At 38.6% G+C, this 21,550-nt stretch overlaps 1 protein-coding gene and 1 long non-coding RNA gene across 2 annotated transcripts; one reads left to right on the top strand and one right to left on the bottom strand.

The window, feature by feature from the left end:
* Nucleotides 1-8,130: 8,130 nt before the first annotated feature.
* On the bottom strand, nucleotides 8,131-18,692 carry hunk (hormonally up-regulated Neu-associated kinase). Its single transcript, XM_038284973.1, has 9 exons — nucleotides 18,459-18,692; nucleotides 15,406-15,698; nucleotides 14,930-14,985; nucleotides 14,486-14,621; nucleotides 14,268-14,395; nucleotides 13,185-13,311; nucleotides 12,505-12,673; nucleotides 12,189-12,351; nucleotides 8,131-11,413 (listed from the first exon to the last, which is right to left on the bottom strand). Exons 1-9 carry the CDS (start codon nucleotides 18,690-18,692, stop codon nucleotides 10,671-10,673), a joined length of 2,049 nt encoding a protein of 682 aa, XP_038140901.1. The 3' UTR covers nucleotides 8,131-10,670.
* Nucleotides 17,062-18,064, top strand: LOC119783453. The gene is made up of 3 exons (XR_005280796.1): nucleotides 17,062-17,187; nucleotides 17,309-17,387; nucleotides 17,481-18,064. It is a non-coding gene; the product is annotated as an uncharacterized LOC119783453 (long non-coding RNA).
* Nucleotides 18,693-21,550: the final 2,858 nt, after the last annotated feature.

The following is a 21,550-nucleotide window of genomic DNA, read 5'->3' as shown; positions in this document are numbered from 1 at the left end:
AAAAGGATTTTTTTTTTTCTTTTATGTAGCATTATATTTAGCTTTCCCTTTAATAAACTGCTGCACCTCACCAGCTTCTAGATGATTTATGGACAGTGTAAGCCTGACCCCTCTTCTACCTTCTATCAGCACTCTGCCTGCAGTGAGATTGGTTATAAACTAGTTTTACAAAATTCAAGTCAACAATCATTAGTTCCTAAAAAAAATCTACTTTCTTACACTGTTTTGAAATAAAAAAAATAAAGTACTTTGCTGGATGAACTAAAACTGCAAATATATTCTGTAGAGAGCTAAAGATTAGGGCGAATAAAATGAAGTTTCTATGGAATTTTCTGTTAATTTGTATCCTCCATTTTTCAATCTACCTACCGACCTGCCTCTTTCTGTGCTTATGTTCCTTCCATCCTCAGCACTTTTAGTCTTTAAAATTACCAAATTGACATGTTGTAGTTAATTCTTTTATTATTATTTATACTTTTATGTATAGTTTTCAGTGTATAAATCTATTACATTTCTTTTGGTATTTTATCTTTTGGAATGAGTCTTAAAGAGGCATGTAAGTTTTCACCAAAAAGTATCTTTAATACAGCTTTTTTTTTTGTTTGACCCTTTATGACTAAACCATTGTTTCATGAGAAGACTGACACCTCAGTAGTTCAGTGCTAATGCATCTATAAGCCTGTATCCTTTTTTCCTGAATCTATGGGCCAGAAGTTCCCGCGCTCTTCAGTGGATGTGATGTCAAGCGCGGCCATGTTAAATGGGTGCAACATGGCAAACACTGAAAGCGTGAAATTCAACGTGGATTTTGTGGTCACTTGGAAGCGACTGGTATCCAGCTCAGGTCAGACAGGAAAAGCAACTCCCCTTAAGGCGAATAAAGTGATAAAAGTAAAAAAAAAAAAAAAAAGCTACCAGAACAAGCAGCAGAGTGTTGCAGTTCTGTATTTTGGCCAAATGTGGCAGTATTAGAAAACTTTAATGCCTTTAAGTCTTTGAACTTCATTCCTCTCATTAATCTTTTGCTTCTTTCATGGATGAAATTTTGATTTCCGAAGTGGGGGGACGCAAGTGTTTGACCGTCCAATCACAGACCCGATTCAGTAGCATATCAGATGTTTCGCAGGAGTGACAGCGGTGACAGTCAATCACACATGAAAAGACGGAAAGCCAATCAGGAGCTTGTGGGCAGACTAAACTCAGGGAGACGGGCTTCAGCTTGAGCTGCAATTTTCGCTTGGTCCAAGTGCTCGACGAATGTCTGTATACTGTAGCGTAAGATTGTTTTGGACAGTAAAAAGTGCAGGGGACAAAATGTAGATTTGAAAAAGTGCAGGGGACCCCCCACCCCCAAAAAAAGAAATTACGTCTCTGTCTAACATGGCTACTTGTTCAACATGTGTTTGCAGTCAAAGTGATTAAGGAAATCTGGTGCCATTCGTCTTACAGACGAATTTACACTTCAGTTAAGCTCTTGTATTTCCTGGATGAATCAGTTTAACTTCATATCAAACCTTTGAGAAACCTATTTTTGTTCAGCGTCTATTGAACGGTTAATCCATGAAGTCTTTACATCAGCCTTCTTGTTTGATTAATAACCTTCATCAGTCAGTCTGACGGAATAACCCAAATCCCCACAGTGCTCAAAGTCTCCTGCTTCATTAGAAAACATCTGCTTGTTTATTTCCTCCCACTTTCAGATGTATGGTGGTATCAGCTATTTAACCAGCCTTCACTCTCTCCTGTTCAACCATAACCTGCATGCAGAAAGGCAGCCAGGTCCCCCATAAGGACCTGATGAGGTCATCTTTTCATCCTCTACTGCCGTCACCGTGCAGCAGGTTAATCCAATGTTTTTCTCAGACACAAAGGCTCGTCCCTGGGCCAGTGACACCCCGGTGTGCGCGTGGATATGCGATGAGGGAGGGGGGCTGAAAACAGGATTAGTGTCATCAGGATCTAAGCATGAACAGATTGAGAGAAACAAAGTCCTGCTGGACAGTAAGTGGTCAGTTTGCACTCACATTAAAAGTGCTCACAACACTCCATTGCAGGGCTGTGTTATAAAGCTTTGTGAATGCCAACACCATCCTGTCTGTTCTTTATCTGATAAAAGCTGTTTAACCTTAATTATGTCAAAGTAAAAAAGCTGAATTTCTCCTTAAAAGGGAATTCTCAATAATGTTTTTCAAATCACTTGAATACATAAACTTTTTCCTCACTCTGATTTTTCTCATGCTGGATTAATCTTGTTTCTCAGATAATCTCTGTAAAAGAAAATGAATTTCACTGTATCTATTCAGTCTAGATTAATAAGTTTTGAGGTTGTATTTGGATTAACAACTCACTGTAGATGGCAGAGGCTCTCGTCTTTTCTTTGTGTTAATGTTTTCACTTAAGAAAATAGGAAAGCATTTCTAAAAAGTTGCATTTTAATTGTTTGTAATCGGAAAAGATTATATTTGTCAAACGATTCATGCTAGTTATTCATTTATACAAAAGGTGGTAGGGAAAAAAATGAGGAAAGATTTTTTTTTGTCTTTATATTTGTTTTTTGCTAACTCCAACAACACCCCAATCCTGAAAGCCTGAATAAGAAAAGGTCTTAAGTGCTCACCCGTTCAAATGTATAACTTTTTTTTTTCTATTCTCTATCCGTCATTTCCCGAATGTTGGAAAACATGACTACAACAGTTCCATAGTATAGGTATATGAAAGCAGATTCCGGACAGACATTTCTATTCTCAACATTTGCAACATAAGCGGGGGGGGGGGGATAAATGTCGCAAGTGAAATCTTGTTTAGCTTAATGACTCAGCTCAGTTTACCAGAGAACGGATTATAGATTTTTGTTCTGTGTTTAACTCTTTTATTATCTTTTTTATTCTAGAAGCATGAACTTAAATGTGAATAAAGCTACAACTTTCTGGAAAAGAAGTTTTTACCATCCTTAGCTGGTCGACCACGCCTGGTCACCATTATGCTTTGCGGTCGCATGGTATTGTATTTTTTTATATTTTCACTTATATTAATACGGGGCTGCACATTGGAGCAGTGGGTAGCAATGCTGCCTTGCAGCAATAAGGTTCCGGGTTCAATTCTGAGGCCGGGGTCTTTCTGCATGGAGTTTGCATGTTCTCCCTTTGCATGCATGGGTTCTTTCTGGGTACTCCAGCTTCCTCCCACAGTCCAAAAACATGACTGTTAGGTTAATATTAATATGTGGAAATTTTATGCTGATCAGAAAATCATTCACTTTACGGAAAGTAGATTGTCTTGTCTGACCCTAAAGGCATATCCTTTACTGAACCAAACAAGCTTTCAGTTCTGGCCTAATTTGTGGGATTTCCAAACTACTTTCGTAAACCTTGAGTCACTTTCCAGTAAAATGATCATAACAACAGATCTGGTCAATAAAAATGTTTCATTTACTTGAGTAACTTTTTAACAAGAATCACTTTTATGAGTAATTGTATACTTTTTACCTTAACTTGAGTAACATCAGAGGTGACAAAATAACTTAAAGGACATTATTTAAGTACCGTAAAACAAAATATATTTGTTAACTTTAGTAATATAAAAAAAATTAAGATTATCTAAAAATTATGTTTTTTTTACCTTGAAGTTATAGTGGAGGATTTTCATGAATTTTTTAAAAGACTTGCCCTCTACACTTAAAAAAAAGGCACATGCACAACCCTGTAACTGCTACCGAGAGGGAACGCCTGATAAATGCGTGCGAGAGCATGCACTAGCCCATTTTTTCTTGTGCACGCTCTATTTAAAAATTGCTGTTTGCATCGCTCATACAAGCTTACTTTTCAAAAGAATATTTGCTTATTTTCCACTATGTCAGACTCACCAAAGTGAAAGTGAAAATGGGGATGAGCATGTAGAACGGCCTTACTTAAACATTTGTCTCCAGAATGATTTACAATTAGGAGGACCACTTATTTTGAAAAGAACATCTAGGCCTGTTTTCGAGAAATATGCTTGAAAATAACATGCCCAAAATGAATTGAATATATCTCAAGAACTACAGAGTTTATTTTAATTGTTTTGGTATCAAAATAAAGGCAAGACCCCAGAGAATATGTTACAGGTCTAAAAACCATCTTGGGGTGAGTGCTGAGGACCCAAATTTGGGTCCTCATGTTATGAAAAGGTTAATTGATAGAAAATAACTTTTAAAACTGTATTTTCTTAAAAAAAAAAAAATTGTGCAGTAAAAGGATATATTTTCCTCTCTCTGTGTTGGTAGAGAAAACATAAAAAGAATACAGATGGTGTAGATCTGCTCTGAATTGAAATTTCAGAGAGGATTATAAGGTTTTAACTGAAGTTCTCATGAGCACCGGTATTCATAGTGCTAATGTTGCATCTATAGCATTAAAATAAAAATAGAATTAAAAACATAAGCAACATGTCCATTTAAAATCTTGTCTCTTCTTTATGTTGATGTTTTCACTTAAGAAAATATGAAAGCATTTCTAAAAAGTTGCATTTTAATCGTTTGTAATCAGAAAAGATTAAATTTGTCAAACGATTCATGCTAGTTATTCATTTATACAAAAGGTAGTAGGGGAAAAAAATGAGGAAAGATTTTTTTTTGTCTTTATATTTATTTTTTGCTAACTCCAACAACACCCCAATCCTGAAAGCCTGAATAAGAAAAGGTCTTAAGTGCTCACCCGTTGAAATGTATTACTTTTTTTTTCTATTCTCTATCCGTCATTTCCCGAATGATGGAAAACATGACTACAACGGTTCCATAGTATACGTATATGAAAGCAGATTCCGGACAGACATTTCTATTCTCAACATTTGCAACATTAGCCGGGGGGGGATAAAATGTCGCAAGTGAAATCTTGTTTAGCTTAATGACTCAGCTCAGTTTACCAGAGAACGGATTATAGATTTTTGTTCTGTGTTTAACTCTTTTATTGCTTTTTTATTCTAGAAGCATGAACTTAAATGTGAATAAAGCTACAACTTTCTGGAAAAGAAGTTTTCACCATCCTTAGCTGGTCGACCCAGCCTGGTCACCATTATGCTTTGCGGTCGCATGGTATTGTATTTTTTTTATATTTTCACTTATATTAATACGGGGCTGCACATTGGAGCAGTGGGTAGCAATGCTGCCTTGCAGCAAGAAGGTTCTGGGTTCAATTCCCAGCCCAGGGTCTGTCTGCATTGAGTTTGCATGTTCTCCCTGTGCAAGCATTGGTTCACTCCAGCTTCCTCCCACAGTCCCCAAATCACGACTGTTAGGTTAATATTAATATTTGGAAATTTTCTGCTGATCAGAAAACCATTCACTTCCCCGAAAGTAGATTGTCTTGTCTGACCCTAAAGGCATATCCTTTACTGAACCAAGCAAGCTTTCAGTTCTGGTCTAATTTTTAGGATTTCCAGACTACTTAAGTAAACCTTGAGTCACTTTCCAGTAAAATGATCATAACAACAGAACTGGTCAATAAAAATGTTTCATTTACTTGAGAAACTTTTCAAAAATAATTGTTTTTAGTTGAGTAAAAATATGTACATTAAATGTTTTTCTTACATGAGTACATTTGGCTATTCTACCCACATCTGCATAAGAGTAAGGATGGGTCAGTAATGTGTGCCCTCATTGTATACTGCAATCCAAACAATCTAAAAATGAGTCAACATTTCTTAAATTAAGTGTATTTACCCTTAAACTGAGTAGATAAATTAGATGATTTGCCAATGGAATGGTCATATTTAGTCTTAAAATAAGAAAATTAGATAATATGCCCTTTAAAAATAATGCAATTGTTTTTTTCTTATTTTAAATATAAATTGTCTTGTTCCATTGGCAAAGTGTCTCACTTACTTTGTCAATTCAAAAAAATATATACTTAGCTTAAGAAAAAATTACTTATTGAGATTTCTATTTTTCTAGGCAAAGATTAAAAATTCATCTGTTTAGAGCTGCTTTTGACTTTATTTGACCTATCAATTAAATAAAAAAAAATGTAGCCTGTAGTTCAGCCTTACTCACTGGAATGTATTTTTTCAATGTTTTCTTTTTATTTCTAGTGTTTTTTTGTTTTTGTTTTTTTCCCCATGTTAATCGCTTCCAGTTATCCTGCTAAAGTACAAATAACCTGGATTAGCCTAATTGTGAATATAATTAGTTATGGTAGAAACATCCCTCTCTTTATTGTCTGTAGGACACTTTTGGAAAAATGTGTAGTTCGTGTTTTTTGGACTCAGGCACCAGACCCCCTTTTGATGTCTCATAGACAAGAGTCTGGAGAAAAAGGGATAGATGCATGCTGGTTAAAACTCCCTAGAAAGGTCAAGAATAAGAAAACTATTCATTGCTTAAGTTATTTGATTTTTGATGGTCAATGACATTGTTTTATGGCCAATAAAGTAAACTGAGCTGATGGATAATCATTACACTCGCTACATTGTGTGTTAAATCTCACCCTTTAGAGAAGATTGTTGAATATATCCCCAGTACTTCTAGGGAAATAAATCACATCCAGGGGGTCATTCTTAGCATGGGAAATGCATTCAGCTATCTGCTCTGAAAGATTTATTCTTTAATTAAATGGAAAGGATGACCTGCTGCCGGCAGGTCAACATCATCCCTTTTTAGGAATAAAACACTGAAACCACATATTTTCATACATTTTCCCTTATAACTTCTTTTTATTTAGTAACATTTTTTTTTCTGTTTCAGATCTAGAAAAAATACTCTCTGTTTGGCAAATAACAAAATGATAAAAAGAGAGAAACTTTATCTTTAACTCGGAATCTTATATATAGTAATGCTGCAGTGCTTATTAACAATGGTGTCATTACTAATTGTGGCGCACCTCAAACAGACTCCTTCCTTGTGTTACTAAGCTATTCACATCAGATGTCAGGAAGATAATAACATTTCGCTGGAAGTTAGGTTGGTTCTTGTTTACAATGTCATCTCTAAAGACAAAAATATGCAGCATTTGGATGCCATTAATGTTTAGGAAAAATACAGAGGTGTCAAAGAGATTCATGTTTTTAGAGTCCAGGAATAAGGCAGAGGATCTTGAACGCTGCCCTAAGTGCATAGAAGAGTATCTTTGTCCACTGTAAGAGGTTCCTGTACTATTGAGAAGAGCCACTCAGATAGGAAATGTATTTAAATCATAAAAGCTAATTTCCACCTTTAATATTTTTTCAGCTTTTCATTTTTAAAGGTTTATTACAGCTGATTGTTTAACACAGGTGTGACGATAGCAGAAGTGAACTTCATGTTATCTGTCCTGAGTTATCCTTTGTTGATGCCCGCAGGTTGTTTGTGACACCAGACATCTGTGGGGATTTTGATCAACAGTCTGCATGACTTTGATAAACAAAGGGCTCTGGCTTTAATGTATTTTAGCGCCAATCTTGCCCCTCTGTTTTTATCAGCTTAGCCACACAGATTTAATCGGACATCCTTGTTTGTGTTGTCCTGTGAATGTTTGTCAGAGTGCCAGAGATCCAACCCCCCGCCCTTCTCTTTGTCTCGACATGGCAGTGTCACCCAGAGATGTTTATTATTGGGACGGGGGAGGGAGAGGTGGTCACGACTCAGTAGATTAGTGTCTGCAGAGCGTGCTTGTGTGTTGGTGAAGAGGGAGGGGGGATTTATGGTATGGGAGGGTATCGTTTATAAGAGTCCTTCAGCTGTTGCTGTTTGTTCCCACCCCCTTTTTTTTTCTTTACTATTATTAAGTTGTCTCATGGGAAATACCCAAGATATGTGAGACAAATGGCACAATGCGTTTGTAAAAAAATAGTTACTGAGGCCGAAGCACAATAAGAAGAACACATGAGCCTACAGTGTCTTAGACACTTTAAGAAGCATGGTGGTGGCAGCATCATTCTGTTGGCTTGCTGGTTTTAAGCATAAACTTTATATAATTTATAGAGAGGTCAGTTGCTTTTACTTTTATTTGCATTGCAAAGTGTAAACTGTAACCTCTCTCAAAACAGTTGGACTGTGTTTTGTAAGCATAAATTCCTTTCTGTTTTTATTTAACAGGCCTACTTGATGAACTCAAGTGACACCAGACAGGTTGCACATAAAATAAATCCAAAGGACCAGACAGACACAAAGAGTTCAGTATAGATATTTAAAATACTTTATACAGCATAGAAATCTCTTAACACTCAAACCAGTCCATTAAAAAAATCTTACAAAAAACCCCAGAGCATCTGTATCAATCTCAGTTTGAAAAAGAAAAAAAAGCAGTTACAAAAATGTATTTTCAAAGCTTACATTACAGTTCATTTCATGCAACGTTTCATCTGGACCGAGAAAAAGAGAAGAGATTCTACAGTTTTTAATAGTGAGGCAAAAAAAGACCCTTTGTGCCAGTGGAAGCCTTTTCTTTTTTTTTTACTTTTTTGTAAAAATGCCATTTCCATAAACGTATTATTTTTAAAATTCCTCCCATACAGAGCAAGTCACGTGAAGGAGACAGAGGATTTTAAGACTTCTATTTACAGGAACAGCGTTCACATTGCGCTCAGAGAGCTATTGGCAAATATTCATCATTGCAGTTCAACACTTTAAACTATTGCACAAACTACAGCATTAAGACAAAAAGAGGTGATTTACTTCTTCTGCAGATGTTAGGTGACTCTAGTAGCACTTGTTCCCACTTTCAATCCCTCAGTGTTTCGGTGAGGTGGTTAAGTTTTATAAGGCTTCTGATGCTCTATTTTACATTACTGACTACAAACTGGTGTTTAGCTGTGAGATGATCCTTACATATGAGTTACCCTGGTGGTGAGATAATACTTTTATATAAAACGGTAAAAATTGTGATTTTATCACTGATGGGTGATGAGAGTAGATATAAAAGTGAGCTTATGCTTCTACCATTGGTCCCTATGTAGTTTTATTGTGTTAAATCTAAAGTCAGCACTTAGACACATACCACACTGACAGGTGTGTCAGCCCTGACTGTCACTACCGTATGCAGAAATGCATGATAAATGCAGTGAGGTAAAGATAGTCAGCACATTTGTTTCCTACTGGTTTTGGTTTTCAGTAATAGTGCAGTGAGCTAGTTTTTTCTGTTCATTTTTTTTTTCCAGCTAGCCAGTATTCAGGCTACAGTGCGAGCTGGCTGGAAGTTAGTGGCTATAGTACAGAGTTTCAACAAACACAAAAACATTTACACATATAAGGTCGGGGTTAGGGTTTAGAGTTGGCTCCTGTTAGCTGGTGTGAAATCAGTTTGCGGCTTGTTCTCAAACCAGAAGAAAGCAAAACAAAAAACCTTAAAATTGGTCTATATTACAGGTGTTGTTTATATGTAACATGGTGTCCCAAGTTTAGGTCTGGAACACAGCAAGGTTTAGACATTGCAGAAGGATTCTTTTTAAATCTCATCGTGTCAGTGTCCCCATATTTCTTATAACATAACAAAATACCCAAGAGGTAAAACGTTAAATTCAAACCCCTATTCCATCATTGTTCCATTGCTAGATTAGGCATGGGCCGGATACAGATTTACTTTACTCTTATTTAGAAAGTGCCAAAGTGGTTGGATTTTCCTTCCATTCCTCCCCTCCCCAGCCTGTTGCTGAACAGTGCTGGTCAGATGATAACAAAAAAAACAAAAAGCACCTTCGCACTTTCCTGCATACAAAAGATATAGTGGAGTTTGGAAGAATTTGCTTGTGCATAAATATAAAAAAAAATAAAATAAAATCATGCAGCTACCGCAGGCGACCAGCAACTCTCAGCTTGAATGAGTTACAAGCTACTGCCAGATTGTATAACCGGTCTAACTGTATGTAGGAAAGAATAATAATGTACTCTATCGATAATTCTGGGAGTCCTTTTTTTGAAAGCTTCACTAAATGAACAAGGTGTTTAGGTTTTTATCTTTTATCTGTAGTTTAAACTAAGCACAAGTAATACTGTTATCATCTGAGCTTCATTTAGGTTTTTTTTAGATTTAATTGATCATGAATTAGTTAATTTCAATGTTCTCCATAAAATGCTTCAAATTTTATGGAGAACAAATAGGCCTCAATAACGTAAAAAAGAGGAGCAGTTTAAGGAGATGTGCCTTTACTTATCAGAGTAATCCAAGGATGATAATAAAATGATTTTGGTGAGAAAGGTTTTTTCTCCTCATTAAATTCAGATTTATAGGGAGATTTATTATCTCAAACTTGGACAGTTTGATTTGTGTGTTTAAAAACACACACCTATTTTAACCACATCCGTCAGTAAGTTAGGCAGTGTTAAAGGAGACACCTTTTTATTTCTTTTCTTTTTTTGTGTGCGTGTTGTTGCAACATTCTTAGTTACGTAAAGCAAATGTCATTTATGACAATAAATCTGTCATGCAGGCTTACATTTGCAACTGCTGTATTTTTTCCTTTTCTTTTCCAAAATGGAGATATTTCCCTTTTTTTTTTTTTTTAACGCTGTGCGTTAACGCCCTTAAAATGTAATAAAGTTATTGTATTCTGAGAATCTCATACCGGCCCATGTCTAATTTTCATATTAAAATATGTGATGAAAATTGGCTCAAATGGAATAAAGGGGCAGTTCACAGTTCAAAAGGCCGCTCTGAAATACCTCTCCAACTTCCACAAACTGTTGAGAGGGACACAAATGTTCCTTTCATTCTTTTTTTAATCCCTCAGCAGAGGGTCTTCAGTGCACCCGAAGCACACATGAGAGTTTTCATTGGGTAAGGAGGTGGGGACACTACTTCCTCAATAAACTGTTCCGGTCGGAATGTGAAAGGCTGCAGCGGGACTTTCTTCTTCGCACATTTCCCCGCAGAGGGAAGCTTGCTGCGATGGGTTGGGCTCTCAGGGTCGCTGCTCGCACTGTTTGAAGGAGGGCTGAATGCCGAGTTGGGGTTAATTAAACTGAAGGCAGACTTAAGAGGCATAAATGCTGAGCCTCCTGGCGGGCTTCCGACGCTACTAGAGGGGCTTCCACTAGTGTCAGAGGAACCGCACCCATCTGATGACAGATTCTTTTTGGGCTGTAGGTTGGAAATCAGGACTGGGGGACTGGGGATGGTTGCCTTTTTCAAGTATGACGAGTCGGGCTGGAAGGCAGAGACATGGCGCGGCGGTGACAAAGTGCCATTGGTCAGCTTGTACCACGGTGTGGAAGGTGTATCCTCAATCTGTTCGGCTTTGGAAAGAGAACCAAAAGAGTGCATGCCAATGGGTGACGGAGCCGGCGGAGCAGGAATGTTATGCTCTGGACTCGTGTTCACTGGTGGGAGGGTGGCCAAGCGTCTCCGCTGCTGCGGTGTGTTGGGGAAGAGGGGATGAATCTCGAGGTACTCCATAGATGATGAAGCAACAGTGCCAGGAGGCGCCAGAGGGGACTTACGATGTCCTACCGCTAAGGCTCTCAGTATACCTGAAGAAAGAAAGGGTGTAACTTTAATTTCCCAACATTGAAACCTTTTAAAAATGTATTTTAAAAGATTCTGCGGAGACACGTGAACAATAAAAATGGTACACCTGGAGGAACTCATAATTATAGATTTATGACTTTGCATGTCTAGGTAGTGTATGTCATGTCAATTATCTTACAGAATGCATCGAGTCAGTGTAAAGAACTGGCTGGTGCTCATGGTTTTAACTTTGTCAGTTCCAGTTCAGCCTTATTGCTGGATTAAAAACAGCCTATGGGCTTATTCAGTGTTTCTTACAGATAATTGAGGAGTGAAAGAGCTTAAACTTTAACTTTTCCCCCAGCTGTGTGTGTGTTGCAAGCTCTTCTTCGCTTGTCACACATTTGTTCCCAATCTGAGTGCAGCGTCACGCAAAGTTACATACCTCAGTGCTATTCTCTCACTCATTCATTTTATGTCACACACCAGAGGAGAGATTCAATCATAATAAAATGCCTGCACATATGGCTGTAACTTTGTCCAGGATGTTACTTTTCAGGTAGATATGTAGATGGTTGCAGGGATGGATGGAGGGAGGGAGGGTTGCATGGACGGGAAAGTATGGATGTGTGAAACAGGTTGCAGTACATGAAGATGCATGCTCAGTCAACCTACCCTATGTAAAAAATGGAAAACAAATGATGAAATAAATGTTCTTTTTTTCCTTTTTTCCTATTTCCAAATTATACAAAAACCATAAAAAGGTTTTTCTTTGCATTAAACAGTGCAAATCCTCACCTGTTTTGTGTTTCTTCTCCTTGTTCTGGCCCTTGCTAACAGCCAGGTAAACAGGCGTCTGTTTCGGGGGAATGGTTAATTTATCCACATGTTTCCTCCATTGTGTTTGAAAGTATTCAACTTGTCGCTTCTCTTCTTTCTTTTTCTCCTGCATCTGCTTCTCCTAAAAATAAAGAGCCAGTGCAACGGATTGTCAAAACAGGCCATGCAGGTTATTCAACTATGTCAAAATTCTTCTAAGGATTAACAGCGTGCAAAGGGATTCCAGATTGATTTATGTGACAGGTCCTAGCAGTAAACTATAGTTTTTACTTACCCTATACTCCTTAGAGAGTCTCTTCATTTTCTTATTGAGAAGAAAGTAGACAGCCAGAGTGTGGCAGGCGCGGTTGGTGAGAACAGCGCTCAGCACTTCGCTGTGCTTGTACCCCATCTTCTCAGTCATATGAAGCAAAACTGTTTGATTTATTTCTTCGATGTGGATTCTGAAACAAAGAGAACAGATTAGTGATACTTTTATAACAGCAAAGTTTATGCAAATTAACATCTGAATTTTGAATGTGCAAGGCCTTGGAAATGCATGAAACTCCTGTAACTTTTTGATTTTTATTTCATAAAAGCTACAAACGACTGCATGATTTATTGGAATTGTATGTGATTGACCAGCAAAAAGTAAAGCACAACATCTGCAAATTTGATAAATGAGGATTCTCAAATGAGAATTTTTCTCTGGAAGGAGCATAACACACATAATAAACCTACAGCCTGACCACCAAATTTGACACAGCAAACACTAAAGTAATAAGTAGAGGAGCAGCTAAGGCGCTCTTGAAAACTGCTATGGCTCTACAGATATCCACAGCCCACGAGGAGGAATTGCATGGCTACAAATTTTTTTGTATACACTCTGTGTATACAATATGATAATAAAAGTTGTCTAAGTCTAAAGTGACTAAATGTGAAGAAGTTGTGAAGGAATTGCATGTTTGGGTGTACCTGCTGCGGTAGGGTGCCCCTGTGTTCCTGTTGGCCAGCTGCAGCCAGGAATCAGTCATCACTTGAGTTATATTTGGACGCCTGTGAGGGTCTGGCTCGAGAAGCTTCTTCAGCAGGCAGATGGCAGCTGAGGGGGTAAAGAGGAATAAATGTTAAGGTGCTGTCAGTGTTCGCCAAGATTCCTGAAAGTTAACCATGTCATAACACGTATAAAAATATGTTTGTCTTAACACGGCACTGAAAAACGAAAACACCTATACCTGTTTCACTCTTCTCTTATATTCAAATTCTAAAAACATCTGGGTCAATCTTCTCTTCATCATCCATAACCGTCAGAGTGTTATATAACCTCGATGCTTTATAACATTGAATCATCAGTAATTAGTAAGGTACTTGGTAAGTGGGTTAAGTCATTCCTTCATTTGAATATTAGATAAGTAGATAAGGATTATTGTATGGGCATGCAGTGAGTGATGGCTCTTTGTTTTTTTAGTGGTTCCTCCGGTATTATCTCTACCACCACCCTCTACAACCTATGAGAAACTCCAATGAAATGCAACTGCAGGATTGCTTGCTGCACCACAACTTCACTGGAAATGTTTTGCTTTGTTTGCTGGCATGTAATCATATCTATGAGAGCAATTTGGGTTTCTTAAGAAACAGTGCCAATAAAAACAGCCTCTCAAAAATCTGAATCAGACTAAACAGAAGTTTATTAGACTGAAAGGTAGCTATACCCTACTTATACCTGACTGGACTGGTTCAGGTCTTTTCTTTCCAATAGAACTGTGAGTGTGAGCCTTTGGAACAATTAATCTAGCTATCTGTCTATTCTTAAAACTGATCTTGAAACCTATTTTTATTCCTTGGCTTTTAACACAGCACTAGACTTTCTCTGCTATTGTGTTTTGTTGTATTTGTTTCAACTCATTTTTTTTTTTACTTTCCTTGGTATATACAGCATTTTGTGGCAGCTGTGGCTGCTTTATAATTAAAGTTGAGTTGAGTTGTTATATCTTGCTTCTAATCTTTAGCAAAGATCAGTAAATGCTTTCAATAGTTGGATTGTTTTGTTTGAATTACCAGTGGAAAGGGTAGGAGGTAGGGGGTTCATCTCCTTGTCCACCATCTTCTGGTGCAGAGCTCGAAGGCTAAAGGGCTCCACGGTGAAAGGGAGCGACCCGGTAAGCATTGCATACATATTGACGCCACTGGAAGACCAAAAGTGCATAGTTAAATTCTGGGTTACAGATAAAAACAACAGGTAAATCCATGTTCTAAAAAAATGACAGTGAACTCACATGGACCAAACATCCACCTTTGGGCCATATTTCTTTCTGGACAGCAGCTCAGGAGCAGCATAGGCGGGACTACCGCACTGGGTGCTGAAGGGGTCGGAGTATCCCAATATGCCAGCGCAGTTACTGAGGCCGAAATCTAATGGGGTGGGAGGGGAGAGAGTGTGTGTTGAATGTTGTTCCTGGTTTTTGTTTATCTCAGCTTTGCACAAACATCCCGAGGCAGGTTAATACCACATCAGGAGCTTATAAGCCTTTTTCCAGGATGTTTGACAGCTCATAACTCTTTACCTCACTAGTTCTCATACTGGACTCAAAGTGAGAAAATCCCTTATGACTGTTCACGCATTAGTAATAAAGACTCATATAATTATCAATACATTTTAGTTGTTATTTCTACCCTTTACAGACTGTTTTGTGAAGAAATTGATATTTTTAGCACATTACCTATTAGCTTTATGTTGTCCTGCTCATCCAACAGGAGATTTTCTATCTTCAGGTCTCTAGAAGAAGAAGAAGAAGGAGAAGACGAAGAGAAGGGATATCATTGTTAAAAAAGTCAATGTTTAAGTACACTGAGATGAATAAGTATAATATTGTAAAGGCACTTGAAAGATCAACATAAAGACTTGATTAAGTGAGAACTTTAAATCAAATGATACATCGTCAGATAATATTGCACACTGACTGGCCGTAACCACTGTTTGCTAAGTGAAAAGTCTTTAAGCGCTTTAAGCTTATATAGACAAGCTCTTGCATACCCTTAATGACAAATCTGTGTGGGTACAACATATCTGGATGTTCTTGTGTTGTCATGTGGATAGAATGGGTTTAAGCCACATGTTGAAAGCAATCTTTCACACAAGAACAACACAATACTTTCAGGCTTGAGATGACTGACTGTTTATGTGTCCTTTTGATACCTGTGCACGACGCCGGCTCTGTGCAGGTGCTCGACGGCAAGCACCAGCTGCCGGATGTATTTCTGAGTCTCTCTCTCATCAAGGTGTTTCTTCTCATAAATGTGGTTCATGAGGTTCCCGCCGGGACACAGCTCCATCACCAAGTAGTAGCTGTTCTCTGTCTCAAGGATGTCCAAAAGCTGTGCGATATTTGGGTGGCGAATCATTTCCTGGATGAGGCCTTCCCTCCGTAGGTTCTTTGTGACGTATGAATCCTTCTTGGCCTTCCGCTTGTCGATTACCTTCACCGCCACCTGGGGCAAAGAAGGGAAGGGAAAAGAGTAAGAGGATGAAAGGAGATTCTTCTTGAACCTTGGCTGTTAAGCCCCATGCCATATGCTGTAGAGAGTTAAAAAAACGACATTCCTGCATTAGTATGTCTCTTAAGGTTGGATTTCATGAAGGGAAACAGGTGATGAAGTGACTTGATCCTCAGTGAAGGATATATAACTCGACACTGACCCCAAACAGCTGCTCTCAGGGTGTGCAAAAATGCAAGGCCCCAGAGAAGGAAGGCACATAAGTGTGGGAGAGGTTACTGAACTGTTGTAAAGTAAAGGGAAGCAAACATTATCCTATGTACTGAGAAGGTGCCAAACCCAAATGGGCAGTTGAAGTTACACCATTTGCTTTAAGTTTAATTGTAGGTAATCTAATTTGAGAAGTCATGACATAAGCCACAACAGGACAAACAGGTTTTTACTCCTTGTTTTTCATTTCTCCTCTTAGAATTATGTTTTTGATAACTGCTTGAGCTACTGATAAGAAACCCTTGAAGATGTCCTCATAAATTGCAAACGGCATGTCCTCTGTTCAATGACAGACCCTTGCAAATAATTGTATTCAATAAAAATATTTCATCCCCTCGTTGTGAGTCTCCTTGTGCCCTGTCTAGACTGAGTTCAAGAACATCTTTCCCATACATTACAAATCATCTCAAGGAGAGTCCATAGACGTGGACCGGCATGGCAAGTGGAACAAATCACCATATCCATTAGTGACACAGTGCAACAGTGTCCTCCATTTCCTGCTCCCCTTTGGCTCATTTTTATGACCATCCTTCAGCTAATTTTTATGCTCTGATAATTGAATTCACTTTAAATAACCTTTTTACAGTAACTAAACCTGGGTTGAAGAAGAAACACATGATGTGCCTTCACTTGACAGTTACAGGGGGGTGTGAGAATGTATGGGGTAGGAAACTGTATTTACACTGATGCATATGAGGAGGGCAGAGTGGGGTATAGAGGGGGGAAGGGAGGAAGCTGCCAGGGGGCTTCTGGGGGATTCAGTTGTTTATCAGGCACCCCTCAGACAGAAAGGAGGGGTCTTACAGGGGGAATGTAGAGAGGAAAGTGGGTTACGGATATCAAAAACACCCCCATGTGATCTCTTTAACCTCTGTAACCATGATGACCCCATCATTTATAGCTCCTTACTTTCACACGACTTTAAAGTATTGCTAAAAAAAAGAGAATCTTGGAGACCTGATGCCTTTCTTTTGCCCTAGAATACCCTTTTGCTTTAATAAACTCACTGGCCTGCTCTACCTCCCCTCCCTCACAGCTTCTGTTGGACGCTTCTATTCAAATGAAGAGCTGTGCTTGGTTGTGAGATTACCACTGTTTGCATCATCCTAAACAAAGAGAGCGGGGAAAAGGGAGGAGAGGAGTGATACCTTTTCTCTTTAGACCAACAGAACGGGCAGCGATGAGCAAACAGGAGACAGAGATGACTAATTATGTATTCATTAATAATCATATGTTTACTGTATTGTCATATAATCTGGTTTTTCACGTTACAATTTGCAGGAAATAGTGGGTGCTTATTAGTCTACCGTACTAATTATTTTTTTTTCTGGCAGCTTCTCCGAAAAAAACAACAACCTGGAAAGAGGGAGACAAAGGCAAAAACTGGCCAACGGTTGCCAGTATCAAAGCCCTGTAAGTTATATCATGAAGTTTTACGTGTTGAAGCTTGCAGGAAACAGGAGGTGCTTATTATTGTAAGATGCAAATTATTTTTTTTCCTGGCAGCTTCACCTAAAAAACAACAACCTGAAGGAAGGGAGACAAAGGCTATAACTGGCCAACGGTTGCACATATCAAAGCCCTGCGCTTGCAGAATCCCAATGAGCCCAATAGCTCATTTATCAACGAGGCGATTTCATATGCAAGTAGTAGCCCTGCTTCCTGATAGGTTGGACAATTTTCTCCTCCGTCCCCATCACAGCCACGCGCGCCTGCAGAAGGTGAGATCACCAGCACCAGCAACAGCAGCAGACAAAGCAGTGCACAAGTTGTTATCCAATGCCTCAGGATAGCAGATGCTTTTCAGTCCCTCTCTCTCTCATAGAGACAAAAACGCGTTGGGTAAATATTGTCAGAGGAGCTTCAGTGCTGTGCATGCACTACACCTCAGCAGCTGGTGCTGCAACATGAGCTCATTAACAAAGGAAGCTCATTGCAAACAGAGATGGCCACTTTATTAGAGGTAGAAGTGAGCTGATCAGAGGTGCCAGTGCAGTGGGATAACAAATCTCTAGTGTTTTGTTTCCTCCCTTTAAAAAGAAATGCCTGTGCCAAATGTAACCTTATAATTAAATCTATAATAAATTGTCCATCCCTATCCAGTATAACCCCCCCCCACACACACACACACACACACACACACACACACACACACACAAACAAGAAATGTATGCCTCCAATCTGTTTGCAAACTTTATACTGAAATCATGCATTTCACAACTAAATCATGCAATTATTATTTATAGCTAATATTGAAAAGTTTGATTTTTGTTTGTGGCTGGTGCAGCATAAAGGAATGCACTGACAACCCAACTGCAATCAATCCAAACAAATGCTCTTCTAGGGATTTAAAACTTCAAAAAAAAACAAACAAACAAACAAACAAACAAACAAACAAACAAACAAACAGATGCATTCAATGTTGTTTTATTCTGAAGTTAGCTTTAGTCGAATTAATTATGTGTCTCCAGGTTTATGTCTCACCTTTTCTCCGGTCAGAGTATGGAGACCCTCTCTAACTTTGGCGAAAGACCCTTCTCCCAGCTTCCTTCCAATCAGGTAGGTGCCCACGCGCTTGGTGTGATAAAAGTTCTTGAGGACGTCCGGGCCAGGGCTGCCTAAAGAGGCCGAGAAGGTGCTCTCCTCTTCGGCGCTGTCTGAGGTCTCCCCGTCGTGCGTCCGGTTATCCGTTCCCATGTTTTGGTCCGAAACAGGCATCTCTGTTGCTTTCTCTGAGCAGTGGAGGGGAGAAAAAAAAATTCGCACCTCTACTCTCACCCACCTTAATAGCAGGTATCCAATTAAACGCTTAACGTCCGGCAAAATAAGAGCGCTGGATCATGCGCCACCTGTTCACCCAAAATGATCCAACCTGGGCGCTCAGCAGTTTCCGACACAACGGTATCCGCTTAAATATGACATAAGGAGCATAGCATTAAAAAAGACAATATCTGTCATGGAAATCTGACGCAACTAGTTCCAATAAGCTGCATGAGAGAGTTTTTAAATAGAGGACTCTAGGCAGGCAGTGAGGCTGTGCGCGCATCTCCATTCACATGAGCGTCTCCTGGAAGGTCTGTGTGCCATGCAGCGTGTTTATCAGTTTGAAGTGACTTTCCCGGTCCTGTAGGTGGGCGTTCCCCTACCTAATTTTGAGGGTTAAAAAAGGCAGAAACACCCTGACAGACACGGTGGTACTTTTTGAACCAATCAGCGCAGAGCGGGTGGAGCGAGCATGAGAACAAGGGGGAACAAACAAGTCTACCGGTGTTATGCCCAAAAGTGCATGCCTGCCGAAATATGCATCCCCAGTCGCGGGAGCGCGCCTCGCTCTGTTGAACTGCATATCGACGAGGAAAACGGATTAAAATATGTTCAATGGAGCTTAGGTTCTTATATTAATGATATAAAAACGTTTAAAAATACCTCTCGTGGGAAAAAAGTTGTGGTTATTTGGCAGCTTAATTTACAAAAGTACGGATTTTTTGAACAACATTAAATCCAGAGATTTTGACCATGGTACGGCTGATTTATTTGTTGTGGTCTCTTGCTATTTACACACAACACTAAACCGTGATAGCCGAAGTGAGTTTGGAGTTTGCAAAGCTTTCTCTTAAGTGGAAAATCAAACGCGCACCTACAAAGCACAGCGTTCACAGACCAGTGAGATGCGTTCGCTGCGCATGGTGCATTCAGGAGCATTGGAACATTTTAAACTTACAAGAATGAGGCATAAAACAGAACTGTATTTTTACTGAACTGTATTGTATTTTTTTGTTTGTTTGTTTATGCACATCTGCTAGCTTTTTATTCTAAAAAATCTATAATATTACAGCAGCAATTTATCAAAGTTTTTCAAAATCCTGTTTAAAAGCTCCAAATGGGGCTTCAGATCATATGAAGCAACAATTGCACTGTCATTGTTTTACAGGGCAGTATTTGCATTTGCTGATCCTTGTACTTAATTACTGATGAATATACAGGAATACAGATGTACAAGTGTCAACTCCTCTGAGATAGCAGGGGATGCAGTTTTTGGCAGGGACCTGCCAAAAACTGCATCCCCCTTGTTTTTAACTTAAAGATTGTCCCACACACATGAAATTCACACTGGTAGCTCAGCACACATGTGGAAGCAGGTAGAAATGGAAACATCAGCTACAAATCTATATTTCTGGAAAAAAGCAGGGGATGCAATTTTTGGCAGGGATCTGCGAGAGGTATTTTTAAACGTTTTTATATCATTAATATAAGAACCTAAGCTCCATTGAACATATTTTAATCCGTTTTCCTCGTCGATATGCAGTTCAACAGAGCGAGGCGCGCTCCCGCGACTGGGGATGCATATTTCGGCAGGCATGCACTTTTGGGCATAACACCTGTACCAACGCCCCGCTGCTGCGCTCTGTGCGTTTACATTGTAGGCCTACATGTGCAGGAACAAAGAATGCATTTATATCACTGTAGAGTGATCTGTTATTGATGCCCTATTTGGATAATATTGGGACACGTCCCGAGCCTCTCTTTTGTTTATTATAAGCATTTATTTGGGTGCAAAATAAACGTTCACTCTTTTCATGATTAAAAATAGAAACTTTTTTTAAATTGAATTTATTTTTACTTATTTTAATCAACTATAACGTGCAATTTAATTTAATTGCGTGTTAGGTAGAAAAATATTCATTCCATCTGTGTGTTTGCTGATTAGATTCACCAGTTAAATTAACAATTTTGTTGTTTAATTTTGCTTTTCTTTTGTGTGTGTGTGTTTTTTTTTTATATGATTGGTTTGGTAATAGCCTACCCAAACAATTTCTTTAGAAATCATAAATTTTTATTATGAACTTTTTTATTGTTATCTTTTATTTTTAACTATTTAATGTTAGATTTCTTGCTAGAGTTACTCTTTTTGGGTCTCTAAATAGAAAGGTTTGAGCTGAATCTCATGCTATTTTTACAATACTGGACCACGCTTTCTAGATATTCCACTAGACAATAAAAATATGAACCATACAAGTAGGACATCTGTTGGAGACTTGTTGCATTGCAGCAAAAGACAGCGCATATTCAGCCTTCTTGAAACTAAATCAATATTAGTTTTGCATTTGGCTTTGGAGACAAGGACATGAAGCACATTACCAATTAGACCCCCATTTGTCTTCGAAACAACTCATTTGATCTTTTCACTGAGAAATTATGCATGTAGGTTTCAGCACATAGATCTTGTCTTTTTTTATTAACTCAAAAATTTGATGCAAACTGATATTTAGTAAATAAATTCCCTTTCACTTGCAGAGAAATCTTAATTTTATTGAAGAAACAAAAGCAAAATACAGCTAACTGGTTGGTAACTATACAATGATTTGACACTAACAGAATACATAAAAACAATTTGCTGGTAAAAGCTGTACATTGTTAATTCAGACCTGATTCAATGCAATTCAGTTTCCTTTTTTCTCTCTATCACAGCTGTCAAGAGGATCCAAAAGCAAAGGTGTGTTGCAGCAACAGGGAGAACAGAACCTGCATTTAGATTTCTGGGAAGGGGCACAGTTGCAATATTGTGCTTTTAAAGG

This window comes from Cyprinodon tularosa, unplaced genomic scaffold (genome assembly GCF_016077235.1).
Source record: "Cyprinodon tularosa strain WSP-4 unplaced genomic scaffold, ASM1607723v1 ctg205, whole genome shotgun sequence".
Lineage (NCBI taxonomy): Eukaryota > Metazoa > Chordata > Actinopteri > Cyprinodontiformes > Cyprinodontidae > Cyprinodon > Cyprinodon tularosa.
Note: the sequence above shows the minus strand (reverse complement) of the source record. Positions and strands in the feature narration are given on the sequence as shown.

Coding starts and splice junctions, on each gene's coding strand:
- hunk (XM_038284973.1), bottom strand. CDS start 18,692: ATGCCTGTTTCGGACCAAAACATGGGAACGGATAACCGGACGCACGAC. Junction 15,699..18,458: donor ATACTCTGACCGGAGAAAAG/GTGAGACATAAA, acceptor TCTTTGCCCCAG/GTGGCGGTGAAGGTAATCGA. Junction 12,352..12,504: donor GACTCTCTAAGGAGTATAGG/GTAAGTAAAAAC, acceptor CTTTATTTTTAG/GAGAAGCAGATGCAGGAGAA.